Source organism: Aegilops tauschii, chromosome 2 (genome assembly GCF_002575655.3).
Source record: "Aegilops tauschii subsp. strangulata cultivar AL8/78 chromosome 2, Aet v6.0, whole genome shotgun sequence".
Lineage (NCBI taxonomy): Eukaryota > Viridiplantae > Streptophyta > Magnoliopsida > Poales > Poaceae > Aegilops > Aegilops tauschii.
Window position 1 is genome coordinate 32,215,746 of NC_053036.3, and position 10,661 is coordinate 32,226,406.

Sequence of the window (10,661 nt, forward strand, 5' to 3'; positions counted from 1 at the left end):
TCGATTTGCCCTCTATCGAGATATCTTGTCAGTAGAAGGACAACACCGCCGTCCGATTTCGCCTAGCCTGTATCGCAATATATACCTGTAATAAGAAGAAGCGTAGCGCCTGCCAATTTCCCCTCCGTCGCAATACAGAGATCAGCCGTGCCGTCCCCCGCGGCGGCTGGTTTCCATGTTGCGACGAATGCCAAATCTACGCCGGGCGAGAACCGGAGAGAGACCTGTGGACGAACGAAGAGGAAACGAGATACAAGGGGAGAAGATCAGATGTGGGGAGAGCAAAGTTCCTCGATCCAGATGGAGGAAGAAGACTCTGTTCGTTCAGGAGAAGAGGAGGGCCTGGGGTGGAGAATTTGTGTTTGCAACGGCAGGAGGGCATATATATATAACGTGGGTGGCCCTACCACGTCTCCCCCGTGGATGTCATTGGCAGGGCATTAAAAACTTTGTAAATATAATACTCCGGCGTCTCGACAATATATAATCCTTTTGGTACAACGCAGATACGAGTATAGGTTCCGGCTGAATTTCCTCCCAGCCACGGAATTTGAAGGCCGGCGTCTCGACGACACGATCCGTGGTACAAAAAAATTGGACAGTGAGGATAGCTCGACCTGTTGCGGAGGGGAGCAGCCAGCCAGCCAGCGCCTCAGCTGAGCCGCTGTTGAGTAGAGCCTCACTTACGCAAGCGCTTACGGGCCAATTCTTTTAGCAGCTTAAAAAATAAGTCATCCCCTTCCTATCTTTTTTCATAAGCCATCTTTCTTGTTCATTGAGGCTTATAAGCTAGTTATAATCTAGAAGTCTCACTGCCCCGTCACGACATTTGTATGTGCACAGAGCAAATATGATCACGACATTCAACTGTTTTGTTTATCGGTGGGGATTGGTTGCTACACAGGCTTGCGATTAAACACGAATAATGTTTTTGAACTCGCAATGGTTTTTTACCTTCCCGCCAACCAATAGGCACCAAAATGCTTTTCGAGAACTCGATGTACAAACTGCCTGCTTTATTTCACTAGGGCATATGCTCATACAGATCTACAAAATGCACACTCAACATACTAGCTCAAGCATGCCAACCAAAAACACTCTACTATGCTGGGAAGAAATGGTTACTCTAGATTACATACACTATTGTCACATGAGCGCAGTTTGCTGGGCATGAAATCTCACAGTTCGTAGCCTGCTACAAACTTGAACTCCGGTTAAAGGATACGCTTTCCCAGGCCACAGCTCTTCTCGATCTCAGCCCAAACAAACTTATACTGCATTCGAGGGCCAGAAAGGAAATCAGCTGGTCCCCTTCCAGTTAAATGTCATTGCGAACAGCACTGTATCAGCCGATATCCTATTAACCTGCAAAGTTAGGTTGCCTATCACCGCCAGAAGAATCATCCTCTTGGCTCTCATCAACCATGGGGTTGCTGCTGGAATTAGACAAGGGGGGAGCAGCATCCTCCGAGGATGAATCCATGTTCGTTATCTTCCTCCTCTTCTTGGAACTCAAGGATTTCATTTCATGACGGGAGCGTTTCCGACCCTTCCTTTTGCCCCTTGGCAGACCTTGTTGCGACTCGGAACTACCCTCTTCTCCCGGATATCTTTCAGCCTGGTTTCTTGTCTTCTCTGTTTCCATTACATCGGCCGATGAAGGGTCGCTTTCCACCTTACGTCGTTTATTCGGATTCATCTGAAACAAAAACAAGTCGAACCCTCATCCATCAGACCAAGCACAACATCTGAAATAAATTCAGTAGAATGCATCTTCAACCGTCAGACAATATATAATCCTTTTGGTATGGCATGGCTACTGCAGTAAAATACTTTTCATGCATGGTCTGGTTTGGAAACAAATATTATACTTTACGTTTCTTCCAGCAGACAGCTAAGTAGTAGCAAGTAAGAAAGCAAAGATTACGTTCTGTTCTATTTTTCCTGTTTGCAGCAAGCTTGTACTCCCCTTTTTTCCTACGGAACTAATTTATAGGGCAACATAAAATTGAACTTCCAAAAATCAGACAACTTAGTTAAATGAGTTTATATGATGATTTTATCCCTAGAAGCTAAACACTTGGTCACATGAGTTTACATGATGATTCTGTCCCTAGAAGCTAAACACTTGTTTAAAACCTAGTTTTAGCAGTTGTAATCCTTATTGTAACAAACGTTGATACAGGCAGCGTCTAAATGGGATAAAAATCTCCCTCATCGACTCTAAAGACCAGGGAGTGATTTAAAGTTAGTAGAGGACCCCAAAAATGCGACGTACAGCACTGCATTCATGTCAAATTCTTGTGTTTTCTCCTAATCCTGCACTCCTGGAATTCTCTGTGTCATGTGGGGACAGGCCCATCGCATCACACCCGTCATCAAACCACAGCAGTCACACCAGGGGCACAGGACCAGGTGTGCAGACTAGTGTCAGAGATAGGGATCTCTCGCTCCTATATTATCTTGTTAGTTTGCTAGCCCTTTAAACTGAGTAGACATCTCTTCCTCCTAATCATCTTGTTAATTTGCTAGCCTCTTATAAGTTGAGGTGCTATCTCCCGCTGGTTATAAAAGACCTAGCACTTCATTTGGAAGAAAAAAGCAAGAAGTTATCTCCCATCTCATCTAGCTCTCTTCTCTCATCCCTACTCTGCTTCATCGCCTACTCTGGCTATCAGAATCTTACCAACGCGGTGGAACGGCTGGCTGTTCTCCAGCCAGCTTCCGCCCACTGCTTGTGGCAGTCCTTAACCTCAGTTTGTAACATTTTGATAGTAACACTGAAATGAAGGATTTTTAGGATATGAAACCTCTGTTTGCTAAGTATGTAAATTTCTCCTTAGTAACAAGGCCAAAACCAGGGTTTTACAAGTTTTGAATTCTTTTTGACCCGTTTGGATCATCCCAATCATGCCGCCATGGAGTACTAGTGTGCTATACAACATAGTGATAACCTTGCAAAATGACAGCAACAAATTTGGTTCATCTTGTGTGTGACATTTGAAAATGTGAACAAGAAAGAAATATGCCGAGTGACTCAACAGTCTCAAAACCATAAGCGGGAACGGATACATGTGTCTAGATACGGAATCTAAAACAAGTAATTTGGGACGGAGTGAGTACTTGTTAAGGGTGATAAAATCAGTGTATTACTCATACAGGGAAATACAAATACAAATATGGATAACTTTGAAGAGAAGATCTCACCTTTGGAGCCTGGTAAACAAGGTGAGCCCACTCGCTCTTTGTCCTGAGACAATCATCGACAGCATGCAAAAAGCTGGAATATGAATAATCTTCTCCTTTGGGTTTAACTAAATCCCTCCAATGCTGAGAAGTAACATAAAAATCAGTGTGAACTAAAGAAAAATGAAGAAAAAATATTGATTTTACAACCTTCAACTCTTGCCCAAGTCCACTTACAACCTTCACCTCTGAAATCGGTTCACTTTTGGATGGGGCCAAGGTTGTAAAGCGAATGGATTTCATAGTTTGGGGTTAAAAAACAGTTTAGGAATTAGGAGTTGAATGTGAACATTGGCGCGAGTTGAAGGTTGTAATAAAGTGGACTCTTTTTCATAAATGAATACCATACATGAACTGCTTGTGTAAATAACATACCTCACCGATAGCATCACACAGTTCGTCATATGTTATATTTCTGTTCCTACTGATGATTTCATCAATGAATCCTGTAGATAGATTGTATGTCACGCTCACGGATGTCTACAGGGGGAAAAACAAAATGAACTGAACAACATACCAGGTAAACTGCGCGGAAGACCGCTATCCATCCGATCGTCCTTTTCTAACCCAGTGGTAGCTTCGTTTGAACACATACCATGATTTTGCTCTTCCAATTCTGCATTGTCAGCTAATCTGCATGAGTCCTTCACAGAAGGAGTACGTTCGGTGCTATAATCTTTATGCCTTCGTTCAACAAGAGACACCTTTCCTGACCTCTTGTTGTCACCATTATCTCTCAATGCGACGTCATCTTTGTTTCGCTTCTTTAACACCTGTGCAAATAGTATTATTTTTACATAAATGAAATGAACATACATTTATGAAATTCAGTACAAGTGATTCTTACCGGTGCTTGATCCCTTCCTCCATGTGCTGAAGACCGCTTGGAAAAAACAGACGCTCCAGTTTGATGTAGCATCTGGCTACCTGTTTGTTGGCCACGTGTCACCCTTGGTACTCTTGGGGAGCTATTTAATTGTTGATGTAATAACAACGCCAGCTATGAAAAATAAGTAACAGGAAGTGAGAAATCCTTTAACTTGTTTATCAACAGAAATATTTGATAATGGAAACTTCATTATAATTCGCACCTGTTCATCACTCAATGAAGCTGTCGCATCAGAGGCTCGCAACTCAGTTGATGCTGAATTAGTAGATCCCTCTTGTGTGACATGAACAAAGCGGTGATGGGTCTTGTCTTTTTTCTGGGATAAATTGGAAGGCATTGCCTTGTTCCGAGAATGCAATGGTGGCACTTCTCCATGGAATGATCTTGCTGTGGTGCCAGCTGTCATAGGTGTCTTTTGTGACTGCTCCTTTGAGGCCGGTACTCTAAGTTTGGCTGAAGGCACATTTGATTTGCTTGTTTGAGATGACTTTGGTGCAGAAGAAAGGGAGCCTTTCAGTTGAACTTTCTCAGAGGACCTACTAAATTCTTTGGAACTCTCAGCAGAATGCTTCACAGAATCATGTTTGCTATCAGCAGGAGTAACCAACCTCGTCTGTTCCTTTTTCATTAAACGGCCAGTCTTCCCTCCTGATGATGGTTCTGCTGAAACTAAAGAGTGTGATATCTCAACATGGGAATGTGTAGGACCAGAAGAGGTTGTGCAAGCTTTCTGAGCACCTAAAGCTGAGTTTTGCTCAGGTATTGTGTGCATCTGACTTTTTGTCACGGAATTTAGAAGGTCAGAGCCTGAATCAGAGATAGACTTGGCTGAACTTCTTTGAGTGGTCAAAGAACCTGCACCAATCCCTTGACTCTGATTATCGCTCCTATGCTCATCATTAATGAGCTGGGTAGCCTTTGTTCTCTCACGATCCTGAAAATTAACCCCTCTCTTAATACTCTTTGATTTTGACTGAATCGGCAAAGCTAGTACACTAGCAGGAACCTGCAGATTTGAAGAAGCTTGATTTGGTTGTTTCTGAAGACCCACGTGCACTTTCATGGAACCAGCATGGATACGCGTACCTCCATCCATTTCTGCAACAGTGTAATGTTACAATCATAAGTAACACTACAGTGTTTCAAAGGTATTTTCATAGTCATCAAATCATAATTCTGCAAAGATAGCAGCTGGGAGCTTTAGTTACCTGCATTCACTATGCCGGATTGTAAGCCCACATTATGGCTTCCTTCAATTTGTTTCTTACATATGCTAACCTGCATAATCAGTATTCTGTAGATGTCAAGAACTAAACACACTTCATAAAATAGACTGCAGATCATAGGAAACAACCTTCAGAAACTCAAGTCACTGAATTAAAAGGATATATATATTTATTCCATTAGATAAAAAAATCAAACTTATGAAGTTTGACATGAAACTATAAATCTGTAGCCGCTTGTGACGTAATAAAGAACATAGGCTAAAAGCGACAATTCTACAAGCTAAATATCTGCATATGGCGGTATATCAACTATAAAAATCTTGTTAGCCATTCACTTACAGTAAAGACCGTACATTAAACAGTATTGCCAAAGATGCTAGGTGAGCAGAAGCATGCTACATAGTGCCTAGATGGCCACTGTGCCATTATAAAGAGACATGGTTGGTAGACAATTTCAACAAGAACACACAAATAGATGACCACCAAGCTACCCTTTTGTCCTAGGATGCTACTTCACTCCTGATGATTAGCGGTGTCATTCCTGCCACTCCAATAATCAGCAACAAAACGACCACCACTGTGGTAGCAAGCGGCAACAATGCGACGGCGACAGAGGTGCCTAAATCATTCCCAGCAGCAACGCATAATCGACGGCAAGTCAGAAGACTCCACAGCGTCGCGTCGCTAGCCATTTTCTTCCACCCTATCCAGCTCTGAAGCACTGCCCAGGCGCTGTCTTTGACCACTTCCGACCGCAGACCATTTTTTTATAGTAAAGGCAACAAACAAGCTAATATTACTGACACCATCAAGCACCTCACATTTTCATTCCAAAACATATTTAGCACAGAAATAAACAGTTGGCGCACTATCACAGACTAACTCATTTAAGAAAAACAATACTGACAAAAGATGCATCAACATAAAAATTGTAATAGAAACAGAAAAGGCAACACAAAGTCTCTTCATCTCTATTCTGCGCCAGGAAAATAATGAAATTCGCTCTTTTTGGATCAGCTAACCGAATTGCATAATTTTCTTTAGGACACCCAACAGTAGTAGCTTGACACACTACGCCATTTGACTGGTCAAGCACAAAAAATACAATGCTTTAACCATCAATATTTTATTTCCCTCTTATATGATATCCTCTTCCTCACGCATCACCCCTGACTCATGTTGAGTTCGTTTGACCACCTGGTGAGGCACAGCCTTGATGGCAGAGCAATCTCTCATGCTAGTGCCACCTCACGACAATACGCCCTTTTTGGCAGAGCATCACCACCACCTCAATGCTGCTAGAGAAGACACGCACTAGAAGATTTAATAGTTCTTGGTTTTGGGTAAAATCAGTGTTGATCTAATCAAGTGTTTTTTGGGTTAAATTATATTAAATCTCATTATGTGTTTTTTACGCCACCACAATTCAGTGGCCTCCCACCCGCTTGACAATTACTCCCTCCGTAAAGAAATATAAGAGCGTTTTAGATCCCTAAAGTAGTGACCTAAATGCTCTTATATTTCTTTACAGAGGGAGTAGCTGCCAACTTGATAACAATGCCCTTACGCCCTTGCATGAAGTTATGTCAGACCAGTCAATCTCTGATTTCCATTACCCTCAAAGCAACTTCAGCCATCCCTTATCCCCTACTTTTGGGCTCTGGGGCAAGAAATTCACTCCAACCCTCCCCTTACTCACCTCCATAAACCAGGGACCCCTCCTCAACCCAGTTTCTCACTACATGCAAAAAGGTAGGGACCATCCCCTCCCCCGAAAAACACCAATGGCCACTGTTTCCTTTGCTGACCTCCGAAGTTCACCTGAGCACGTCGGCATTTGGCAGAGCTCACCAAAGCCCACCGCAGGAGTTCACCGGAGCCCATCAGAGCTCGCCGGCTGCCAACTACTAATTTTCCTTTTCCTCTTTTTTTAATGTGGAAAGAGAAGAAAAGGGAATTGGGGGGCTGGGTGGAGTGCAGTGCATGCGAATAAAAGGAGGCCCCTAAAGAGAGAGCGAGAACCTCTAAAAAAGGTTTAGGGGACTGTTTGGAGTTGCTCCCTTCAGGTCATGTCGTCCAGCATTATTCTGAATAACAATTATTCCAAGTGTGAACATCATTCACAATAGAACCATACATTCTCACAAGGTTTGACTTGCTACTTGTTTTTCATGTGGCTTCGAACAGGAGAATATCCAGTCTAGGATTCCAGTACATACGTCATCGTCATTACACAAAAAGGTAAAATATAATTACTCTACTCCACTTCAATTTTTTGGAAGCCCGACATTAGCTGCCAGCTCTAATATGGCATGGCATGCCAGAAGGTATTAATGGGATAGCCATCCATCACAGCAAGTTTTTCGTAACTGAATTCTATGTTCATATCCACGCATAGTGTCATGTCAAATGTCACATGCCACAACCAAGATGCATTCGCAACTCTAATTATCACTCTGAAAGAGTGCGATCGCTAGAATTCACAAGATATGGAGATTCATTCAACTGTTGAAATTAAGGTCATGTAAGAACCTAAAATGTAAATAGTTTATAATGATTTATTATTAACCTATGTGGACCAATCGAAGTACTATGGGAAGCCAGGGCATGGAGAACAATTCACTGCAAATATTGATGCTGTTTGGGATGAAGATACATTGCAGGTGGAGGAAATCAGGTGCTAGAGGCAGGGAAATCCACTGTGCCGGCAAACAAGAAAACCATTTTAAGGTACGCCAATCTAAAACTAAATTTAGTTAAGCTGATCAGGACAAGTGAAGTAATTACATTTAAAACAGGCTAATTTTGAGGTAGCAGCACAACACGACTTGTATGACCACATAACAGATTAAACTCTCTGGATGTGTGCTCTTGAAGTAGCAAATGGCCTACTGATTAGTCAAAATGCATATTCCAGCAGAATATAAAGTAGAAAACAGCACTCCCATGATTTTCCAAACAAGCAACACTAAATGAAGGCAATGGATTTAGTATTATGCGGTTTAATTGCATACAATACACTAACCTCTGCCTTGACAAACCGTGAGTGTGCTTCTTGTTCTGCCACAGCTGATGTAGCTCTACCTCCAGAGGAGATCTCCAGTTTAATAGACTCCTTAGGTTCTTCCTTTTTCAGCATCCTTGGAGCTCCCTCAGAACTCCTCTTCTCCCCACTCAGTTCCAAGGATTCCTTCATCTTCTTATTAGCTTCAACAACTACTTTAAAATCAGAATTGGCCATGGTTATATCGGCAAACTGATCCTTGTGCCTGATATCAGGCATGTTAAGATCCCCTTTCGACTCAAACCCATTATCCTGTGTATCAGCCTCTGCGGCGATCTTGGATGCTCCTAAAATGAACAAACTAACAATCCATAATCGAAACGTAGGCAACATCGTTGAAAAACTAACTGTTATGCGTGCAGTAACTAAATAATAAGAATCGTGGCCAAACTATTCACCTTTTGTCTTAGCATCTGTCCTAGGAGGAACTTCTTTTGCGCCTTCAGCCTTCTTGCTTAGGGTTTGAGCATTCTTGTTTCCCTTATTCCCAATCGGGAGGGATAATCTGGCCGCTGGAGCTGCCGCCGTCTCCTCCCGCTTCTCCCTGGCCATGGCGAAAAGAGCGTCGGCGCCGTCCTTGTCCTTGTCCTCGGCCCTCTTGTCCTTGTCCTCGGCCCAGGAGGGGAACTCGCAGTAGCGGAAGCCGAATTTCTTGGGGACGTAGCCGGCGCAGCGCCAGAGGGCGGCGGAGAAGGCGGTGGAGGAGGGGGGTCCGCGGAAGAGGGAGGCGTCGACCCCGCCGCCGGGGAGGCCGTGCACGTGGACGCGGGCGGGGAGCGGGACCTCGGCCCACCTGCGGTAGAGCGGGGGCGGGCGGTGGGTGGGCAGCTCGGCGAGGAGCTCGGCGACCTCGGTCTCGTCGGCGGAGGAGGGGGCGCGCTTGTGCCGGCAGTTGTGGCAGGAGAAGGAGGTGTGCACGCCCCGGACGTAGCGCGCGCACCGCGTGTGCACCCAGACGCTGCAGTCGTCGCAGCTGACCATCTCCTCGCCGTCGTCGAAGGTGACGCCGCAGGAGCAGTCCACCGTCCAGGAGCCGTCCACCCAGTCGTCGGCGGGCGCTGGGGCGGGGGCGGGGGCGGGCAGGGCCGCGGCCGCGTGAGGGGCGGGCGGCTCCGGGCGGTGCAGGCGGCCGCCCTTCATCGGCGGCGAGGGGGGTGAAACCCTAGGTTCGATTCGCCGGATTTTCTCTGCTCGTTTGGGTGGAAGGGGAAGGAGGAGGTGTGGACGGGGGAATGCTCGGGCGGAACGGAATGGGGGGAAATGTCCGATTTACCCCTCGGGAAGGGATCACGATCATTGTTTCGATGGTGAGCGGTGACATGTGTTGGGTTTATGGAGCAGGTGGTTAAGGGTATCCCAAATCAACTTCTCAGGGATATCCAATTCTATGTTTGGTTAGAAGGACAAAAGATGGATAGGTTGTTGAGATATGAGAAGTGCATCGATGCACGCACCACATCCATGGCGCGTGTGGAGTCATGATTTGAAGTGCCGAGCGTGCTAGTTAGAGTATAGGCAGACTTCTGGAGAGCGAGATGTAGCGTCTATGCGTATTCAATCGGCACCACCCAACGCACTAACCTGACACGAGCAGTACTCATTCAGGCGAGAGTACCAAAGACGACCATTGCAATGGAACATTGTATAACGTAAACACCTTTTCACCATGGATGTATTTAAGGAGCATGCAGCCGGACCGATCCCTGGCAATGCCTTTTTCCACCACACAGAAGCGCCTCCCCGTACTGATCCATTGTCGTTGTGCTAGAGCTCCTCATCTGCTTGCCGTCTGCCATTGATCATGTGCCCAAGGTCGGGACAAGGTGGTTTGTGTCGGGAACAGACCGGAACCCAGGCATCCGCTTCTACAAATGTCCTAATCAGGCGGTAAGTTGGGCTGAACTTTTTCGATCCATCAAGATGAGCTCGTTTTTCTGTTTCTATTAACCATTTAGTCCGAAAAACATAGGACGGAGGCCCGTGCGATTTCTGGTTCTGGGAGGACCAGTACGCGTTCTTCACCACTGGTGCTGGCATCAACCTTCTCATCGAGGCAGCTGGAGGTGGGAGCAACATCATGTTTGGGATGGGTCGTGCCATGGACGACATACGCATCGCAGCTAGGAACACGATGATGATATGCCTGTTCATGCTCTTGGTGGTGCTTGCCAAGCAGCCGGCGGGCGGTAACGAAGCAGAGCATACTGAACCGCGCTGCATGAGTCGAGGACGCGCG

The 10,661-nt window shown here is 45.3% G+C and overlaps 1 protein-coding gene across 5 annotated transcripts; it reads right to left on the reverse strand.

Annotated features, from left to right (window-relative positions):
• Window positions 1-1,001: 1,001 nt before the first annotated feature.
• On the reverse strand, window positions 1,002-9,663 carry LOC109751853 (uncharacterized). Of its 5 annotated transcripts, XR_012201677.1 has the most exons (11): window positions 8,824-9,663; window positions 8,387-8,712; window positions 5,344-5,413; window positions 5,142-5,233; window positions 4,338-5,069; window positions 4,094-4,246; window positions 3,961-4,019; window positions 3,764-3,862; window positions 3,622-3,692; window positions 3,208-3,330; window positions 1,002-1,699 (listed from the first exon to the last, which is right to left on the reverse strand). XR_012201677.1 is itself a non-coding variant. In XM_020310737.4 (10 exons), exons 1-10 carry the CDS (start codon window positions 9,563-9,565, stop codon window positions 1,361-1,363), a joined length of 2,904 nt encoding a protein of 967 aa, XP_020166326.1. In that variant the 5' UTR covers window positions 9,566-9,663; the 3' UTR covers window positions 1,002-1,360. The 5 variants fall into 5 exon arrangements, 3 of the variants coding, with proteins under 3 accessions (XP_020166326.1, XP_020166325.1, XP_020166324.1); XR_002230201.4 differs by having other exon boundaries at window positions 4,338-5,233; XM_020310737.4 differs by having other exon boundaries at window positions 3,764-4,019.
• Between the last annotated feature and the right edge of the window lie 998 nt (window positions 9,664-10,661).

Bases quoted from the DNA above. Each gene is read 5' to 3' on its own strand.
- LOC109751853 (XM_020310735.4), bottom strand. From the start codon at position 9,565: ATGAAGGGCGGCCGCCTGCACCGCCCGGAGCCGCCCGCCCCTCACGCG. The intron at 5,234-5,343 runs GTAACTAAAGCT...ACACTGTTGCAG, and splicing joins ATCCGGCATAGTGAATGCAG to AAATGGATGGAGGTACGCGT. The intron at 4,020-4,093 runs GTAAGAATCACT...CTATTTGCACAG, and splicing joins GAGGAAGGGATCAAGCACCG to GTGTTAAAGAAGCGAAACAA.